The sequence below is a fragment of the Zeugodacus cucurbitae genome, chromosome 3 (genome assembly GCF_028554725.1).
Source record: "Zeugodacus cucurbitae isolate PBARC_wt_2022May chromosome 3, idZeuCucr1.2, whole genome shotgun sequence".
Taxonomy (NCBI): Eukaryota; Metazoa; Arthropoda; class Insecta; order Diptera; family Tephritidae; genus Zeugodacus; species Zeugodacus cucurbitae.
The window spans coordinates 42,584,004-42,605,672 of NC_071668.1; the positions used below are offsets into that span (position 1 = coordinate 42,584,004).

Genomic DNA, 21,669 nt, shown 5'->3' on the forward strand with positions numbered 1-21,669 from the left:
TAGTTGTGACATTTATAATTTATGCTGAACTGTCAAAAAATAAATAGTATTGAAATATACTTAGTACATTTGAAAATTCTATATCACGTACATTTTCAAAATAATGTAAATACTGAATATCCTAATTTTGAAACAGACCTAAGTCCACTTTTTATTGACGATGTCAAAAAGTGAGGCCCAAAATGTTGAAAGCAGTGATGAAGGTAATTTAAATTACGTTTTGTTATAAAATTGAAATTAAAACTAGGGTTGCACTCCGGGAGTGCAGGCAGAAGTGAAAACTTGAACTTATTTTAGATGCGCTCGCGACATAGAAATTGTAAGGAAATGGTTTTATTTAAATGAGTAAATATTAGTAAATAATAAATAAAAAATTTATCAATTCTCATCCATAATTTCAACAACTCTTACATCATCATTATCAGCATTTTCATCATTATTATCAGAATTTTCATCAAATTCTAAAACTGAAACAATAGTTCTATGGTAACTAAAGTATGAAATGAACAATTTGGATTTAAATCTATTTATATATCTTGTGAATACTGCATCAATAGTAGTTTTGAATTTTGTTGTACTAAGATTGCGATCATTGGACATCGTTACATCAAATTTTTCATATAACAAGTAAGGACAGGCTAAGTTCGGGTGTAACCGAACATTTTATACTCTCGCAATTTATTGAAGAAATTTTATTAAGATAACGCCTAAATTTACCCATAAATTCGGCATAAATTTGAATAGAATAACGAAAATCGTCATATATAGATATGAGGGCTGAGGTAATTCCTGAACCGATTTCATTCAATTTCATCAGCAAGGTACACTATATCCAATACTATACGCTCATTTAATTTTGCTAAGATATTTCACATATTAACCAATACATATATGCGTAATAAAGCCCAACGAATTTTTGAAAAGCCTATAATTAGGTATATTGGAGCTAGGGGATGATATTTTTGAAAAACCTATAATTATGTATATTGGAGCTAGGGGATGTTGTGACCCGATTTTAATAATTTTTGGAACAGAGACACACTATTGGAAGAAAACAATTTCCTCTGAATTACATTAAATTATCTGAGAGATTTACCCATATTTTCGGTTAAAAATTAACCTTAGGCGCTGAGTTCAACATGTTCGAAATCTGGGGCCTTGAAAAGTTATAGTCCGTTTTCGACATTTTTTTCACAAGTGATGCCATAGATCATATACTGTATTTGTGTAAAGTTTTTTTTTGCTATCATCTTTGGTTCCTAATGTATATATTATAAAGTGAAGGATTCAGATGGAATTCAAAATTGAGTTATAAAGAAAGTAGTCGTGGTTGTGAACCGATTTCATCCATTTTCCACACATGTCATCAGGGTGTCAACAAAATATTATATACCGAATTTCATTGAAATCTGTCGAGTAGTTCCTGAGATATGGTTTTTGACCCCTAAGTGGGCGATGCCACGCCCATTTTCCATTTTGTAAAAAAATCTCAGTGCAGCTTCCTTCTGATATCATTTCTGTGAAATTTTGTGTTTCTGACGTTTCTCGTTAGTGAGTTAGCGCACTTTTAGTCATTTTCAACCTAACCTTTGTATGGGAGGGGGGCGTGGTTATTATCCAAAATACAATATACATATTTGGGGGCGGGGTCACGCCCACTTTTCCAAAAAAATTACATTCAAATGTGCCCCTCCCTAATGCGATCCTATGTTCATAACTTTATTTATGGCTTAGTTATAGCTCTTTATGTGTTTTTGGTTATCGCCATTTTGTGGGCGTGGCAGTGGTCCGATTCCGCCCATCTTCGAACTTAACCTTCTTATGGTGCCAAGGAACACGTGTTCCAAGTTTCATTAACATATCTCAATTTTTACTCAAGTTACAGCTTGCACGGACGGACAGACAGACATCCGGATTTGAACTTTACTCGTCACCCTGATCACTTTGGTATATATAACCCTATATCTAACTCGTTTAGTTTTAGGACTTACAAACAACCGTTATGTGGACAAAACTATAATACTCTCTTTAGCAACTTTTGTTGCGAGAGTATAAAAATTCAATTATTGATTGATTTTTTACATCTGCAAAGTTTATGTTGAAATCTCCATTCAAAATCATAGGATAATGATCAAATCTTCTATTAATTTTCATTATAAATAGTGCGGAAGCAGCTTTAGAATAAATGAATAAATTTGAATACAAGAAAGTATAGACTGTTTTGGTGAAATATAAACGGCAGCTATTATTATTGTATGTCCATTAGAATGGCATTGGGAAATACATTATCACCAATACTCGAAACATTAGTGCTAAACATACTGGTATATCTCGCATGCACTTCCATATGATCTGTAGAAAATGCGGCCATAGTATCATCGCACCGATGATAAATAGCCACCTGCCACCCGATTCTTTTTTGAAACTTGCTATAAAGTTGAAATTTGGAATGTCAATGGTTCGTTATTCACATAAGTTTCTGATAATATTAACACACTCATTTTCTTAACAAGAGCATCAACTGATAGGTCATGTATATGTGTCGTAAGCTTTGACAATTGAATGAAAAATAGATAACCCTTTTTTGTAGAAATGAAATCAATAAATGTTTTAGTAACAGTTTGTAAGTTATTATCATGTAATCGTTCGGTGGATAAATCATCTGGATGAGTTGTCTTTTGGTTTTTGTTTGTGTTTGAATCATCCGTCGGTGCGTTTCCTTCTCTGCCATGATGAAAATTTCAGCTCGCTCCTGTATCTTCTTTAGTTAGTAAGAACAAACCTTCTATATTAGTTACTCTTGATAAGGCTACGTTAACCAATTCTCTTGAGTGAGAACGACTGTATTCATAAACAATAGCATCAAAAGTACCTCCCTGAGACTTGTGAATCGTCATAACCAAAGCCGAAACTAGTGGAAAATGTTTTCTTTTCGCCACAATAGTTTTGTTGTTGTTCAGTGGTATTGATGATGTTTGAGCAGAAATTGGCACAGCATCTCTGTCGATTCCCAAGCGTTCAATGTCATTTCTTGCCTTAGTTTTGCGCTTTTGACCAGCAGTTTTTTTGAAACTTTAACCAAATTCTTGTAATTTCATAATTTTCATTTGATTCAATATGAATTAATGTACCTACAGTGCCATTAGATAAACCATCATTTGTAGTTATCATATAAGGCCGGTTGGGAACTAGAATTAATTCGTATGGTAAGCCGCCGGTCTCGTCCGGTTTCATTTTGTGTAACATTTGTCTAACATAAGCTTCTTGGTCGGCATTATGACAGCCAACGAAAACATCCGATGCCAATGAAATAATTTTATTTTGATAACTATTCAAAATTGTATTGTTGTATTCGTTGACAGCAATATTTGTAAACATAAGTCTTGTCCCTTCCGGACATACAGATTGCGCATATTCTTTAGTAACAAATCAAGGTACAATTCTTCTTGTGTTAAAATAGTTCCATCTCCTATTTTCGTTAAAATCGGAGAAAATAGTCTATTGTCGCATTACTTTCTTGAGTTCAAACTGATTAAATGTTTTTATTAATTCTATTAATACTTTAGGTTAGGTTAGGTTAGTCTGGTAGGCCTGCAGGCCACGCATAGACCAGTTATGGTCCTTTGCGATACCAGAATGGAGTACCTTTACGTGTTGCCTTAGTAGTAGTCATCGTTCAGGATGCCTGCGCCGTGAATTTCAATAGTTTATGAAGCTTTATTGACGATATCTCCTCTAACTTATCGTACTGTGGGGCCCCTAAGTACCTAAAACGCTGTCTCGCTAACGCATGACAAACGCACAAGAGATGCTCCACTGTTTCCTTGGTGCCCTGCTCTTGACATTTTCTGCATTCCTCCCTATCTGACAGCCCAATTTTATAGGCATGCGCCGCTACAAGGCTGTGACCGGTAAGAATGCCAACCATGGTCCTACAGCCTTTTCTATCGAGCTCCAGTAGGAACCTTGTATATTTTTGATCTACCGCTTTGCACATGACTTTTGCAGTTTTACACCCCGGCAGATCCTTCCAGCGAGATATGATTCTTCTTGCCATGCACTTGTCTATGTCATCGTATAGAATGTGCATGGGTTTAGCGATGTTGATCATGTTTCCGGGTGACAGCTGTACACCACTCTTGGCAATCCCGTCTACGATTTCGTTGCCCTCGATGCCTTTATGGCCTGGCACCCAGTAGAAGTGTAGCCTCATATTTCTGGCGACCCTCACCACTGCTGCCCTGCTGCTCAGGACACTTTTGGCCGATATTCGACACGATGTTACTGCCTTGATTGCCGCTTGGCTGTCTACGTAGATGTTAATTTTAGAGTATTGGCCTTGTGTGCTGGAGGCTAGCTCTGCTGCCTTTCCAATAGCAAAGACCTCTGCTTGAAATATACTGCAGTGGTTCGGCAGTTTGAACGGTTGTCTTATGCCTAATTCCGGACAGTAAATTCCTGCACCTACTCCTTCATCCATTTTAGGGCCATCCGTATAGATATTTAAGGTGTTGCGTGTAGTTACGGTACCCTTGCGCCAACCATCCTTTTCCATATTTACCATGAAACCTCTTTCCCAGTTGTAGAATGGGACCAGATAGTCGATACCTGTCAGACTGCTCTTAGCAACCGAGATGTGTCCGAAGGATCTGTATGTGAATTCCCCTATTGCCATCAGTCGACCCGCCGATTTCGCCGCGCAGCTTTCGGCAAAGAGATCTATAGGTGGCAGGTTTAATATTCGTTCTAGAGCAGCCGTTGGGGTGGTTCTTAGGGCCCCCGTTATACATAGCGCTGCAAGCCGCTGAACCTTTTCCATCGGCTTCCGATACGTAGATTTTCTGGTACCCGTCCACCATACCAGAACCCCGTAGAGCAGAATTGGTCTCACTATTGCTGTGTAGCACCAGTGCATGTGAGTGGGAGAAAGCCCCCAAGTAGTGCCAAGCATCTTCCTGCATGCATACAGAGCATTATTGGCCTTCCTCACTCTCTCTTCCAGATTGTACTTCCACAGAAGTTTGGTGTCCAAGACTACCCCTAGGTATTTGGTACGGTCCTTGAGCGGGAGCTCGGTCCCATTTAGCGACGGGGGCCTCCATGCAGGTATTTTGTACCTTCTAGTAAACACCAGAAGGTCTGTCTTTTCCGCATTGAGCCCCAGTCCCGCTTGTGTTGCCCAGTTATTGACAGTGCTGAGAGTGCTGGTCATTATACTGCTGACAGTGTGCAGACATTTTCCCGTTATTAAGATGGCGATGTCATCCGCATACGCTGTTATCTTGGGAGCTTTGGTCACACTGGCATCTTTCCATTCTGCTTTTATCTTTCTAGACATCAAGAGGTTTTTCACCTACCTTTGTATGACAGGCTCAACACCCATTGACTCAATACTTCGCAGTATGGATTCCGTAGACACATTATTGAATGCTCCCGAAATGTCCAGGAATGCTCCCAGAGCATATTCCTTGTATTCTAGAGCTTTTTCAATGTTATATACCAATGAATGGCGCTGTGTCTCTTATATGTGCATCTAGTATTTTCTCCAGCGCCTTCAGAAGGAAAGAGGTAAGTTACCTGCCTTCGGTATGAAAACCACCCTAGCCTCTCTCCATGAGTGCGGTACATAACCAAACCTTAAACATCCTCTGAATATCACTCGCAACCACGGCACGACCAGCTGCATTGCGTTCTTTAGCATGGCTGGAAAGATGCCATCCGTACCGGGAGATTTGTAAGAGTCGAAGGAGCGGATTGCCCATTCTATTTTATCCTCCGTGATTATACACTCGGACAGGATAAGATCAGTATTTCCTTCGTGTGGAGTGTTAACCGGGTTCTTGCATCCCGGAAAGTGTGCGCTAACGAGAACCTCTAAGGAGTCCCTGCAATTCTCCGTCCACACTCCGTTATTTATGCGAACCAGGCCTGGCGAAGGGGGGCTTTTAGATAACAGTTTTCTAAGTCTTGCCACCTCATTTTTCCAGGACTGTCGTTTGCTCCTGCGCATTAACTTTTTGTAGTCTCTTAACAGATCCTTATATTCATTCCAACATTCCTCGCTCTCCGCTAGCTTGGCCAAGTTGAAGATTTTCCATACACTGCGTCTACACGATTCGAGCTCCTTGTTCCACCAAGGGGTCTCGTTTTGCGTTTGGGCCGCAGCATAGGACAAGCGGAATGATAAGCCTTAGTAAGAGTGCTACAGAAGAGATTCACACCCTCCTCTAACTCTTGTGGAGAGTTGAACACGCACGGTCTAAGTCTTTTACCAAACAGTATTTGTCGGTAACGTACCCAGTTTGTAATTCTGGGGTTTCTTCTAGCCTCAAGTCAGGCTTTAACCCCCTTTCTAATAGAGAAATGTATATATCTATGGTCAGAGAATGACGGTGTACTTAGCACCCTCCAGTTCTCAACCGTTGTACCCCTACTGGTGTAAAGTGTAAAGTCTAGGACGTTTTTCGAGGTTGGTCCTATATACGTAGGTTCCTCCTCCCGGTTTGCTATCACTAGACTACTCATTAATATAAAGTTTAATAGAGACTCACCTTTTGCATTGATGTCTCGGCTTCCCCAAATCGTGTGGTGCGCGTTAGCGTCAGCCCCAACTACCAGCGACTGTTTCCTTCTGCTGGATGTAGCCACCAGCTTCTGGAGTTCTACAGTCGGTGCCTCGCCGTCATGTGGCAGGTAACAGGATGCAAGGAGTATGAGCTCATCCCTGCAATCCTTTACCGCCACCACCGTCAGGTCATCTGTGGAGAGATTTAAGTTAACATGGGAATACAGCTTTTTGCTTACCAGTACCGCCGTTATTTATTAATACTTTAGATTTGTTTTTTTTTTTTTAACACAATACCATAGCAGCAACACAAGTCAAATGAAATATTTAAATTAATAAATTTTCCGTTTAATATTCATTTATAAAATAAATATAAAAAACTCTAAATCTCGTCTGTCGCGAGGGCACGAACGAATGCCCATGCAAAGACTGTGTATAGAATGCAGCGCTCTCGCATACCTATACCTATACACTCTGAGTATACAAATAGGTATGTAATCTCGTCTGTCGCGGGAGCACGAACGAATGCCCATGCAAAGAGCCCGTATAGTATACATATATTATAAGAATACACGCGGAGTATATCTGTGTAAAAACTCATCTGTCGCGAGAACGGCTGAATATGCTCACCCACAAAATTGCCCAACGCGCCATAAAAAGTTTTCACTTCAAAAATAATATTTACTCTGAAAGTGAAGAGGAATTAAACTCATACAACAGATTTAAAGAAAGAAGGAGAATTTTAGAAGTTCACTCTTCAACAGAGGAAGAGGAAATAATTTAGAATAAGAAAAAAAAAAGACTGCTTGATAAATTTAAATGAAACAGAAAGAAAACGTATTTTCGAAATGTTTTGGAACATAGGAGACTTTGATAAGCAAAATATTGCTATGCGAAGCGACCGGACGCAGTGTTGTAAAAAGGAAACGTCAGAGAAACAGAAAAGGTTCATGTAGAAAAGAGAATTTCACGTATTGGTAAATTATAAAACGATGAAAGTTGCTATTTGTAATTTTTTTTTCAAATATACGAAGGACGATTGAAACGTGTATTAAAATCTAAAAACGTTGGCAACGATTTACGTGGGCGTTTGCTTGGTTCGTTAAGAAAAATATGTGATGAAGCAAATATGATTGTTCAAAACCATATTAACAGTTTGCCGAAATTTGAATCCCATTATACTAGGGACCATATTCCCGACAGAAAATATCTTCATCCCGAACTGCCTATAAGCAAATATTCAATTTTTATGAGCTATGCTGTGAAGAAAATAATTCAAAAGCAGTTATGAATTAACTTATAGAAAAATATTCAAAAAGGATTTTAATCTACATTTCCACCAACCACGCTAAGACACATGTCAAAGATGTGAACTATTAAACATTAATATCAAAGCATCAGAAAACCATGAAGAACGGAAAACACGTTTGGAAAAACATGATACGCATTTGAAGCTTGCAGAATCGGCTAGAAATGCGTTAAAACAAGATCAAGAGTGAGTATCAAGTAATTCACATCATTATTTTGGCTTTTCAATCGATTTGCAGAAAGCGTTACCATTCCCAACTACTTCAGTAGCTTATTATAAATGTAACATGTATATTTATTTTAAATAGTGAATGCCATTTCCACAACAATAATGTATCCATGTACGCTTGGGATGAAACAAAAGCTAAAGGTTCACAAGAAGTGGCGTCATGCCTCTTGAGACATCTAAAAACCCTGAAAGGTGAACAACACATCATTGCATATAGTAAAAGGTGTGGAGGACAAAACAGAAACATCAAATTAAGAAATTAACCTTATAAAACTTTATACAAAACAACCATGGATGAGAATGCATAATTTAAAATTCTTGATTTATTGCCACATCGGGGTAGGCCTAAAAATTTGGGAATATTGTATTGCCATCGTTATATGTATAAAAGTATAAGGAGCATCTCATCACTAACATACCGACACATGATGGACTTATTGGGGTATATACCTTCGGAACACCATAACTACTTCAAGTCACTCCCTCATACTGATAATGTTAACAAATAACTTGTTACTAAATTTATTTCTATTATCTAAAAATATATTATAATTTAAATGTTTTTTTTCTATTTTTAAGCTATATGTAACGGACTTAAGCTCTTTCTCTTTTTGTAACAAAACACATTTTTATTTTGAAAGTGACCTAACTTAATAATAGCAACTTTATAATAGGATTAAATGCGATTTAACATTGCTAGTCAACCATACATATATCTTACGTATATTTTTAATATTGTAAAAACGAAACGAAAAGTATTTCAAATTAAAGAGAAATGGACTTAAGTAACTTTCAAAATGAACGGCTCATTTAATTTATGAACACTGTTATTATACTCTCTAAACAAAAGTTGCTAAGACAGTATTCGAGTTTTGTTCACATAACGGTTGTTTGTAACACCTAAAACTAAAAGTCTTTGATATATGGAGTCATATATACCAAAGTGATCAGGGTGACGAGTAGATTTGAAATCCGGATGTCTGCCCGTCTGTACAAGCTGTAACTTGAGTAAAAATTAAGATATCTTGACGAAACTTGGCACAAATATTCCTTGGGACCGTGAGAGGGTTGCTTTCGAAATTTCGAAAACACATAAAGTGTCAAAACTAAGCCATAAATGAAGTTATAAAAGTAAAATTTGGAATAAAGGATCGCCCACAAATAGGTTATTTCTATATAACTCGCAAACCAATAATGCTATATAAACCAAAATTTCTGCAGTCAGTTATCTTACGTACCCCACCACACATCATGAAAATAGTTGAAATCGGATAATAACCACGCCCACCTCCCATACAAAGGTTAGATTTATTACTAATAGTGGGCTAACTCACCAAAGAAAAACGTCACTTTTTTTTCATATAATTCTTTATTTATTGAATCTGCTCTTTGGAGCCTAACAATAAGTTATAAAATCTTAATTCTAATTAAAACTAGACAAGCTCAACCAATTGATTGAGTTGTTTTGGTGAAACGTTGCTCCTCAGTGTGCTGGCATATCTCTTCTTTTTAGACGTGATTGATTACAAGAATGTAATAAAGCATTAGCCAATGGGTTTGGGTGATCGCGGAGTTTGGACAAATATTTATTTCTGCTGTTCTCTACTTCTTTCTTTACCATGAGAATACCAAGATCTTTATGGATATTTTCATTACGCATATACCATGGTGAGCACGTGATTGTTCTAAGCATTTTTGATTGAAATCTCTGAATTATATCGATATTGGTTGCACAGGTCGTACCCCACAGTTGGATGCCGTACATCCAAATCGGCTTTATGACCGCGTTGTATAATAGAACTTTGTTGTCTAGGCTAAGTTTTGAATTTTTATTTAAAAGCCAATTTAAATGTGCTGCTCTTATCTTCATGCAGGTTATTTTGCTCGATATGTGTTTTCTCCACGTGAGCCTTCTATCCAAGTGAATACCAAGATATGTTACTTCAGTCGTTTGGGGTACTAAAATATTGTTCATTTTAACTGCCGGACACGTTTTTGGTCTTAGAGAAAATGTAACATGCTTGCACTTCTGTTCGTTTACATTTATACGCCAGTTTGCTAGCCATTCTTCGACAAAAATCAAATGCGCTCCTAATACTTTTGATGCTATAATTGGGCATTTGTTTCGGCTCACTAAAGCTGTGTCATCCGCAAAAGTTGATGTCAAAATATTACTAGCTGTTGGAAGGTCTGCTGTATATATTATGTATAGAGTTGGCCCTAAAACACTGCCCTGAGGTACACCAGCTCTTATTGGTCGTTCTTCAGATATGAAGTCTCCTACTTTGACAGTAAACTTTCTATTTTTTAAATAAGACTCCAAGGTTTTATGCATTTCGAGAGGTAAGCTTTTTTTAATCTTATATAAAAGCCCGTCATGCCACACTTTATCGAACGCCTGAGCCACATCTAGAAATATAGCAGAACAGTACTCTCTATACTCGAACGCCCTTCTGATTTCGTTAGTAATTCTATTTACTTGTTCTACAGTGCCATGTTTTGCACGAAAACCGAATTGGTGCGTTGGTATTACATTATTTTCAAGGAGGAAAGGAGACATCTTTGATAGTAACACTTTTTCAAATATTTTAGAAAGACAGGGTAGAAGACTGATTGGTCTGTATGCAGACGGCTGTGTCAAGTCTTTACCTGTTTTCTCTATCATGATGATCTGCGACTTTTTCCATGAACTTGGATAGTACCCGAAACTGAGAATAGCGTTAAAGAGCAAGGAGAGTACTGTTAAAGCAATATATGGTAACTCAATTAGCATTTTTGGAGTAATTTTATCGTGTCCTGCCGACTTTTTAGGATTCAGCTCTTTTATGATTTTAATAATTTCAGAAGATGACGTTTGAATAGACCCAAGCGACTCGTTAGCGCTATTGGAGATGATTGGCAGCTTAAAGCTGTTCTTTGGGCAATTAGGTTGAAATACCTTTTCTAGGTGATTTGCGAAACAATTTGCCTTATCCTCGTCACTTCTTGCCCAGTTTCCACCCAAGCCTCTTATAGGCAAGTTGGAGTCGACTGGAGGCTTCATTGACTTTTGGGCTTTCCAAAGAGAATTTCCTTTGTTTGAATTTGGACACAGTTTCTTTATATAATTGTGAGTGTGGTATTCTTCCTCACGTTTAAGCGCTGTTTTTAGTTTTCGTACAGCATATTTTAGTTGCAGCTGAGTAGAAGGGGAGCGATTTAACTGCCATTCACGTCTAGCTCGCCTTTTTTCATTTACAAGCTTTTCTATTTCATTATTAGTGAGTTTTCTGCGGATAATCGGTTTATTGCTTATGTTTGGTGTTGCTATGACAGCTGCATTTGATATTACATCATTAAATTCTCTTATACCTTCATCAATATCTCTTTCTGTATCTATTTTGAGATGTTAGACCCACCTTTGGCTCAACGAATATGGGTTCTTCACACAACTTTATTAGTACAGGTGAATGATCTGAAGATAAGTCTGTACATGTATCAACTGTCACAAGTGATCTATCTATATTTTTGGTTACAGCGAAATCAATTAAATCTGGTATTTTGAAACGTCATAAATACTAAATTTTACAGAAATAATAACAGAAGGTAGCTGCACTCAGATTTTTTTTTACAAAATGAAAAATGGGCGTTGCATCGCCCATTGTTTCTTATATTGCTTATGTTTGGTGTTGCTATGACAGCTGCATTTGATATTACATCATTAAATTCTCTTATACCTTCATCAATATCTCTTTCTGTATCTATTTTGAGATGTTAGACCCACCTTTGGCTCAACGAATATGGGTTCTTCACACAACTTTATTAGTACAGGTGAATGATCTGAAGATAAGTCTGTACATGTATCAACTGTCACAAGTGATCTATCTATATTTTTGGTTACAGCGAAATCAATTAAATCTGGTATTTTGAAACGTCATAAATACTAAATTTTACAGAAATAATAACAGAAGGTAGCTGCACTCAGATTTTTTTTTACAAAATGAAAAATGGGCGTTGCATCGCCCACTTATTGGTCAAAAACCACATTTAAGGATCTACTCAACAGATTTCAATGACATTTTCTTGACACCCTGATAACTCGGATAAAAAATGGGCGAAATCGGTTTACAACCACGACTACTTTCCTTATAACTCAATTTTGAATTCCATCCGATTTCTTAACTTTATAATGTGTACATAAGGAACCAATTAAGATAGCGGAATAAAACTTTACACAAATAGTGCATATCTTCTCTGGTTTCACTTGTGAAAAAATTGTCGAAAACGAACTATAACTTTTCAAGGCCCCAGATATCAAACATGTTGAACTCAGCACCTAAGGATAAATTTTAACCGAAAATATGGGTAAATCTCTCAGATAATTTAATTTAATTCAGAGGAAATTGTTTTCTTCTAACAGTGTGTCTCTGTTCCAAAAATTATTAAAATCAAGTCATAACATCTCCTTGCTCTCATATACCTAATTATAGGTTTTTCAAAAATAAAATATCTTCAATAAATTGCGAGAGTATAAAATGTTCGGTTGCACCCGAACTTAGCCTTTCCTTACTTTTTTATTTGGTTGATTAGGTTAGGTTGTAAGGCGGTTTCCCAAAAGGGCAAACACACGTAGACTTTAAAATATAGTCCTTTGTGAAGCCTGGATCCCCCCCTAGATTAACAATTATTAGTCGACAAACTGCCCTGAACCTACTACAAATCTGCAGAGATTTTTAACTTCTATTTTCGCTATTTCGCGATCCTGTTCTAAAAGTGAAATCCATGAAATCTCTTTCTTGATCTCGCAAAGGTGGGTCATTCCAGAAGAAAGTGATGAGACGATTCAACCTCATCCTCCTCCATGCAGCTTCTGCAGCTAGCATCCGGTAAGATTTTTAACCTTACAGCGTGGATCCCAATGGGGCAATGGAAAGTAAGAAACCCTACGACTAAGGAGAGGTAAGGTTTACTGAAGGCAAAAAGTTCAGTAGACCAAACGCGGTTTACCTTAGGCCAGAAGGATCTTGCGACTAAGCATGTGTTGGTAACTGACCAGCGCCTACCTAGCTCAACCGAAGCCCATCTGTCCAATAGCAGACCGCAATAGGACAATGGTGCACCTACATGATTCCATGCTTCTAATAGTGAGTTCGTCGTTCCCGAACTTGCAAGCTTATCAGCCTTACAATTTCCCGCGATTCTGCAGTGGCCAGGAACCCAGACTAATCCAATTAAAAAGTATAACGATGCCACCGACAGTGAGAATAGGTATTCCTTAACCAACCCTGAGCGCATGGTCAATGAACTCAGGGCTAGTATCGCCGCTCTACTATCCGAGTGGATCGCCATCTCCCTAAAGGTTGTTGCGTTTCGAAGAAATATATCCATCGCTGCTTTAATAGCAGCAACTTCCGCTTGAAAAACGCTGCAGTAATCGGGAAGCCTGAAACTAAGGTTGATGCGAAGCTCCCGACAGTAAACTCCCCCGCCAACTTCGACCCATCCGTAAAGAGGCTCACCGCGCCTCGCCTCCAACGACTCCTTCCTGCCCATACGACCCTTGAGGGAATAAGAGCAGAGAAATTTTTGCCAGGGCTTAGCTCGGCGGCATGAGTGCCCAGGCACGCACTCGTCTGAAAAATCGGATTCCCCAAGACTAACAGCCGCTTTCGCAGCCAAACACCGTCCAGCTATACCCTCGGGTACTATATGCAGTAAAGCGTTAAGTGCCAAGATTGGTGACGTTCGGAGCGCGCCACTCATACTTGCGAGAGCCGCTCGTTGAACACTTACTAGTCTTTTGGCTAGTGAAGCCTTTTCCAGAGACTTCCACCACAGAGAACCTTTTTAGGTGAGAGACCCCATCTTTTTCCGATGGCGCCTCTGCAGCAATATAAGGGAACCGAGGCCTTCTTAGCTCTCTCCTCTATATTAGCTTTCCATGAGAGCTTTCTATCCAGGATGAGCTCTTGGTACTTGACTCTATCCGCTGGATGGAGACAAGTTCCGCCCATCAATGGCAAGGGTGCTTCCGGTATTTTGTACCACCTTGTGAACAGAACCATTTCAGTTTTGCTTGGATTTACTGATAGGCCACATTCCGCAGCCCATTTCGTTACTACGCCAAGATAACTTTGTGTAAGTTCATACACAGTACCTACTGACCTGCCTTTAAAGTAAGCGTGCTGCGCGCTTGATAAAAGAACTACTGGTATCCTTCCCCCGATCAATTAACCTGTCCAAAGTTTTCAATAAGAAAGAGGAGAGACTGATGAGCCTGAAATCCTTGGCCGCGACATGCGAGCTCTTTCCAGCCTTGGGAATGAACGTAACTCTAACCTGTCTCCAAGACCCCGGAATGTGACCCAATCTAATGCAGTTCGCATAGATAGGGGCCAACCAGCTGCATGATGTTTTGATGGCTTTCAGCAGCTGCGCTGGTATGTTACCATCCAGCCCAGGGGACTTGAATGGTTTAAATAAGTTTATCGCCCATACGATATTCCGCTCACTCAAAAGGTCCGGAAAGGTTGCGTGGTCAGAAAGGAGCACTCCAAGGTGCGCTCCACCAGGGGAAGGATTGCTCGGAAAGTGAGCGTCAAGGAGCCAAAGGTAGGGGTGTTTCCCCTATTACAGACAAAAAGATCTACATCTACGATGAACTCAAAAAGTGACTCACCCCATTTATTTGTATCCGAGCTGACCCAGATTTGATGTCGTGAGTTCGCGTCACATCCTGTGATGACCCTGATTCCGGCTTTATCCGCCTCCTCTAGGGCCCTTCTTAGCAACATGGGGGGTGGTTCCAACTCATCCTCATGAGACATATAGGCTGATATCAGCCAAAGTCCATCTCCACCACTCTCCAGCTTAGCAATCACAACGTCTCCATTGTTGTAATTAGGCAAGAGGAACACTTTTAGTTCGTTTCGTACTAGAATACAGGCTCTGATTCTACCTGATTCATTTACCGCTAACAGCTTATGAATCTTCGTCCTCAATCGAGAAATGCCGTTACTGCTCAGTCACGGTTCCTAGATGAGGACGACATCGACTCCGTCCTGTTCCAGACAAAGTAATAGTTCTGCGGAGGCAGCCTTTGTATGTTGGAGGTTAATCTGGAGAAACTTCATTCTCCGGACGCTCCTCCAAGAGCGCTAATTCAGCGCTTGGGCTGGTTTAGTCCTGCTCCGCGACGACAAGCTCATCAATCGACGAGCCGCCGCCAATACTGGCCAGGTCTGATGGAGCGTGCTCTACTTCCATGATCGTTTGACCATCCGCTTCCTCCTTCTTCTTCGCACTTGGAGGTTGTTGGACATAGGTCTTGGGATCCAAAGAGAGGATCCTTAGAGCCACTCTCTCAAACCCATAGGTTATGATTCCCTTTTATTCTTTGAGATGACCGAGGGACTCCGCATTTAGAAGAATCAGCGCTTGCGGATAAGGTTCCGCGGTCTTCTCAACCCGTACTACCTTCCGATCGAGCGTTGGCAGCGAGGCAAAGACAATACCGAATAATATCCTCGATTTCCCCCGGGGATGAGGGTTCGGCAGGCAGCCATACACGAGCCTTAGGGCGTAGCGGCAGATCTGCCTTATCCACGGCCTCCAGCTTAGCTCCCTTCCAATTCTCCCCCACTCGAGAGACTGCCTCCTTATATCGTTCGTTCGTTCATCGGCACACCTTATCAGTTTGTGCATTCCGTGATGCCAGCCGGCACTTTTAAAAATGGGTTGCGAAGATAAATATTCTAAAATATCCTTTGCAACGCGTGCAACGCAATAGATTCATTCCGAATGTTCTATACCATTTTTATACTTGGCGAAGGTTGTTTAGGTAAGAGGAACTTTGGTCGGAAAGATCAATTCCCGATTTTCTCTTATTGTATGCAATCAGATCCACCGGTTTCTCAGTCGACTGGGTAATGGTTTATATTTAATATATTAATTTCTTCGTTCGATGTGGAGAACATTATTGTTGCATGTTTCGTAGAAACTATACTGTTTATCCTTCCTATATCCTTCCACGTTTATCCTTCCTATACCATTAGCATATCCTCTAAAAAATATATATATTTGGGGAGAATTTATTGATTTATATGAATCAATGCCGTGCTTATGGAAAATTGAGATTGTGTAATTTGTAAAAAAAAATGATTTTGCACCAACAACTTGTTGACACCATCAGTTGATTGCGCCAGAATGCTGGTGGTCGCTTAAGGCGTTACGAAAGTGAATTGCGTTGCGAAGATAAATAGGTACTCTGTAAAACTTCCGTATTGTGAAAAGTGTTGTTTTCGTAAACATATTTTACTGACCGAAATAAGTGACAATGAAAACAATATATACAACAGAAAAATCAAAATATTCAATGGTGTGGTGTTTTAAATAAATTGTGCTAATTTTATTGTATAAAGTGTGTAAATATGGATTCTGTTGCATTATGGGAGGAGCGCACTACAAACGAAAGAATTGAGCGTAAAATTATAAGGGACAAGTCTAATGTTATGAGCCTTAGCGATAAAAGGTAAGTTTAAATGATATTGTAACGAAAATGGCACCAGAACAAACTAGAATTAACTATCGAAATCGATAACTTGCCAGATGTATCTAGACATCGATACTCGTAGTTGCCAGAATGTTCGAGTGACGATAACATGCTAGCAATCGACTATATAAGGGCTGTCGGACTGGCAGCAAGACACAGTTCTGATAAGAGAGTTGTCGAATGAGGACAATTCTAAGGAGAGAGTTGTTGAGCAAAGTGTAAACAAGTTATAAGTTAGAGTTGTAAAGTAGAGTATTGAGTACTGAAGTGTTAAGTTATAACAAATTAGAAATAAAGATTAGTGTATAGCCATTAAAGTGTGACTTTTATTTGACAATCCAGTGATCGAACTCAGGGTAGAGTTTTAGAGTAAACGACAGATTTTGGAAATTCGTTACAATTGGTGTCAGAAGTGGGATTGACAAATAAAATTCCATATGAGATAATGGTTAAGTTCAACGATTTAAAGATACCACAACTCAAAAAGGAGTTGGAACAACGAGGCTTGGCAACGAATGGGTTGAAAGCTGAGTTACAAGCTCGTTTGCGAGAGGCGATGGAAGAAGAAAACATCAACGTGGACGAATTTGTTTTCGAGTCATTGTTAGAGGAATCGACTACCAAAATAGAGGAAAAGGAAGATTCTCCAGGTTCATCAGGGGCATCAGACATACAAATGTTTTTGTCTGCATTATCACAGATGTTGTCGCAGATATCGTCACAGCTCCAGGCGCAGTCATTCGAAATGAAGGAGATGAAAGCCCAAATAAAGGACCAAATAAAGGATCAAATGAAAGAACTGTCAACGGAAATATTAGCTCAATTTTCTTCACAGTTAAAAGGGGAGAATAAGTTCACATATTTGGATGACACGTGTATGCCAAGACCTTTTAAGGCGCATGAAGAGATTTTGTTAACACAATCCGAAACGAATGAGTTGCGTATGTCAAAGCCTTGGGAAGCGCATGGGCAGATTTTGTCAACACAGTCGGAAACGAATAGGGTGTCCTCACAGTTGGAAAAGCAGGAAGAGGAGTCAATGTATGTGACCTCAAATAGAGCAGACATGTTAAGACAGCTTGAAGAGCATGAAGTGCATAAAGAGATTTTGTTAACACAATTGGAAGTGAATGGGGTGTCCTCACAGTTGAAAGAGGAGAAATCGATGGAGGTGACCTTAAAAAGTAAAGAGGTGTCAACACAGCTGGAAGTGTATGGAGAGTGTGTACCATCGCAGGTTTCAGCACAGGTGTCTACACAATTGAAGGAGCAGGAGGCACATATATTGACGCAGGTGACCCCAGAGAAGACAGACATGTCATGGACAAAAGATTGTGATATGAAGGAACGAGAATCTCAAGATAAAGCTCCAGTTGTGAAACGTCCAAAGAAAGATGAAATGTCTGCAGAACCTCTAGTCGCAAAGGCACAGTGGAACAGTTTTAAGTTGGTGGCTGGTTGCTTACATCGAGTGTGGAAAGGCAATAGAGGATATTGCTCCCGATCTCTCGTGGTTGTTCGAAACGATAGATCACCTAAAGTTTGCTACGAGATGCACAAAGGTCCAAGTGAAGGGCACATAAGAATCACGGAAACCTTGGACTTTGCACTTGGAATGTCTAGATCCTTATTTGTGAAAGTGCCTCTACCCAGCTGGTTGATGTCCTCATACGACTAAAAGCTGACATCACCGCCATCCAAGAAAGCATTCACCCCGGTGGTTAAACGTCTAGCCACAATCAGCATAAAAGCGAGGTTCTTCAACATATCGCTTATTTGCGCCCACGCCCCAACGGAAGAGAAGGACGATGTGACCAATGATACGCACCTACAGGCGCTGCCCCCACCACGATGTCAAAATCGTGCTTGTCAATTTCAACGCTAGGGTGGGTAAGGAAGGTGTCTAAGTCGGAAAATTCAGCCTTAAGACGAAACATTGCCAAACGGCCTGAGGCTGATCGACTTCGCTCGGGCCCTGTAGTACCAGATTCCAGCACAAGAAAATTCACCAAACAACATGGCTGTCTCCTGATCGAAACATATGTCTCCTGTGTTTTAGACGTACGTAACGTAGAGCGTACGCTCCGAGGACAAAATATAGACTCGGACCATTATCTGGTTACAGCGAAGATACGCACCCGCCTCTGTGCAGTGAAGAATGCCCGTCAACAAACACAAGGAAAGTTCGACGACGAAAAGCTGCAATTGCAACAGACAGCCATGAAATAATCTTCTCGACTTGCATTCCTGCTCTCTGAGAGCACTCATCAGCATATCGGTATAAGGGAACTGTAGAACGGCATCTCAAACTCACCGCGTACCGCTGCAGCCGAAACCAATGGATTTCGGCAACGACACCCATCTCCGTCTCGCAGCGGAGAGAAAACAGACAACGTTGCAAACGACCACAACACGTGCGGGAAGGGATAGATAACGAGAGCTGAAGAGAGAAGCGAGACGCATCTGCAGACAAAACAAGAAAGATGTCGAAATGCGTGAGTACGAAGAGCTTGAGAAGCTGGCAGACAGAGGTAATGCTCGAAAATTTTATGAAAAAATGAAGCGGCTTAATGAAGGTTTCAAGACCGGAGCATCCTCAAGTAGAGACCAAGATGGTAATATGGTAACCGATGTCCAGGGCATACTGGGATTATGGAGGGAACACTTCTCCGACCTGCTGAATGGCAGTGAAAGTACAACACCAGGAGATGGCGTACCCGATTCCCCAATCGATGACGATGGAACAGATGTTCCATTACCCGACCAGGAGGAAATTCGAATAGCAATTACCCGCTTGAAGGACAACAAGCAGACGGGCCGATATATTACCGGCCGAGCTATTCAAACACGGCGACAAAGAACTGATAAGGTGCATGCATCAGCTTCTTTGCAGAATATGGTCGGAAGAAAGCATGCCTGACGATTGGAATCTCAGTGTGCTCTGCCCAATCCATAAAAAGGGAGATTCCACAATCTGTGCCAATTACCGTGGGACAAGTCTCCTAAATATCGCCTATAAGGTTCTATCCAGCGTACTGTGTGAAAAACTAAAGCTCACCGTCAATAAACTGATTGGACCTTATCAGTGTGGCTTTAGAACTGGAAAGTCCACAACTGACCAGATATTCACCATGCGCCAAATCCTGGAGAAGACCCGTGAAAAGAGGATCTACACACGCCACCTTTTTGTCAATTTTAAGGATGCTTTCGACAGCAAAAAGGAGCTGCCTTCATGCCGCGATGTCTGAATTTGGTATCCCCGCAAAACTAATACGGCTGTGTAAGTTGACGTTGAGCAACACCAAAAGCTCCGTAATGATTGGGAAGGACCTCTCCGAGCCGTTGGATACCAACGAGGCTTCAGACAAGGTGACTCACTATCGTGTGACTTCTTTAACTAGATGCTGGAAAAAATTATACGAGCTGCAGAGCTAAATAGAGAAGGTACAATCTTCTATAAGAGTGTACAGCTCCTGGCGTACGCCGATGATATTGATATTATCGGAAGCAACAACCGCGCCGTTTGTTCTGCTTTTTCCAGACTGGATAAGGAAGCGAAGCGAATGGGTCTGGAGGTGAATGAAGACAAGACGAAATATCTCCTGTTATCAAACAAACAGTCAGCGCATTCGCGTCTTGGCTCCCACGTCCCTGTTGACAGTCATAACTTCGAAGTCGTAGATAATTTCGTATACCTGGGAACCAGCATCAACAACACGTACAATGTCAGCCTCGAAATCCAGCGCAGAATCACTCTTGCCAACAGGTGCTACTTTGGACTGAGTAGGCAATTGAAAAGTAAAGTCCTCTCTCGACGAACCAAAATCAAATTCTACAAGTCGCTTATTATTCCCGTCCTGTTTTATGGTGCAGAAGCTTGGACGATGTCAACATCAGATGAGAAGACACTAGGAGTTTTCGAGAGGAAAAAAAAGTTGTCCGAATGGACGAAAACACTCCAGCTCTGAAAGTGTTTGATGCAGTACCCGCCGGAGGAAGCGGAAGGCCTCCACTTCGTTGGAGGGACCAAGTGGAGAGCGACCTGTTTACACTTGGGATCTCCAACTAGCGCCGAACTGCGAAGGAGAGAGAGAAGTGTCGCACTATCGTCGATTCGGCTATAACCGGCTAAACGGTTGCAACGCTAATCACATGCACATACATGTTGCTTTTTCATAAATGTTTAAATCACGTGAAAACCAAATCACTTATTTCAGCCAAATCTTTTAAAGAACCTTAATGGTAAGCAATTTGATTATTTACATGCTTATTTAAAAGGGTTCCTTTCTTTCGCGGAGTTTTTTTTATTGTGAGCAAGATGAAATTTCTTCCACCGGAGTTGGTTCATTTTGTTCTGTGGGGTCTAACAAAATTGGTTGCGTCAACTGGGCCGCACCAAATTCTAAAGTGTCATTTATTCCAATGATGAATACTTGCATTGCCAAGAGTTGACTAACCTGCTCCTCAAATAGTGTAAAAAAAACCATGGCTTGATGGACTGGAACTGGTCGTGTTCCAGAAATACTCTGTTTGTTCCGCCACATTTTTGCTTTTAAATGTGTTTTATAATCAGACCACATCCTTAAATAATTAAGTAATATGTGCAATAATACCAACGAAGGAGAAAAGACAAATGGGTTAAACGAAATACATAGTCGCTTTACAGAGTATGGCGATTATTTTCACTTGCGCAACGCCTTACACAGTAACCCCTAGGTCAAAAATCGTGTAAAAATTGTCGAAAAATAAAATAAAATAAAAATAGCTTTTGACCTCCTCTTATCAATGTAGCGCATAGCTTTTCGCAAATGTTTTTCGCCAAATCAATTTGTCTTAATCCAGTAGAAGATTTCCCTGATATATTTTTACCCATCTATTAAATCATTCAGAAGAGCAGAGTTTGATAAGATTTATACTATAATGTTGAGCCTTATTGAGTATATATTGTCTAAAAGCTTCCACGACATGGAACGTGTGTGCCATCGATTACAATATTATCGCCTGGTATAGCACATCTATGGACTAATAATCTGTATA

At 40.1% G+C, this 21,669-nt stretch overlaps 1 protein-coding gene across 1 annotated transcript; it reads right to left on the minus strand.

The window, feature by feature from the left end:
* Nucleotides 1-6,333: 6,333 nt before the first annotated feature.
* LOC128920130 (uncharacterized) lies at nucleotides 6,334-15,104 on the minus strand. Its single transcript, XM_054226644.1, has 2 exons — nucleotides 14,761-15,104; nucleotides 6,334-6,758 (listed from the first exon to the last, which is right to left on the minus strand). The coding sequence occupies exons 1-2, from the start codon at nucleotides 14,906-14,908 to the stop codon at nucleotides 6,334-6,336; spliced, it is 573 nt and encodes a 190-aa protein (XP_054082619.1). The 5' UTR covers nucleotides 14,909-15,104.
* Nucleotides 15,105-21,669: the final 6,565 nt, after the last annotated feature.

Bases quoted from the DNA above. Each gene is read 5' to 3' on its own strand.
- LOC128920130 (XM_054226644.1), bottom strand. From the start codon at position 14,908: ATGTCTCATGAGGATGAGTTGGAACCACCCCCCATGTTGCTAAGAAGG. The intron at 6,759-14,760 runs GTGAGTCACTTT...ATCTCTCCACAG, and splicing joins CTCGGATACAAATAAATGGG to ATGACCTGACGGTGGTGGCG.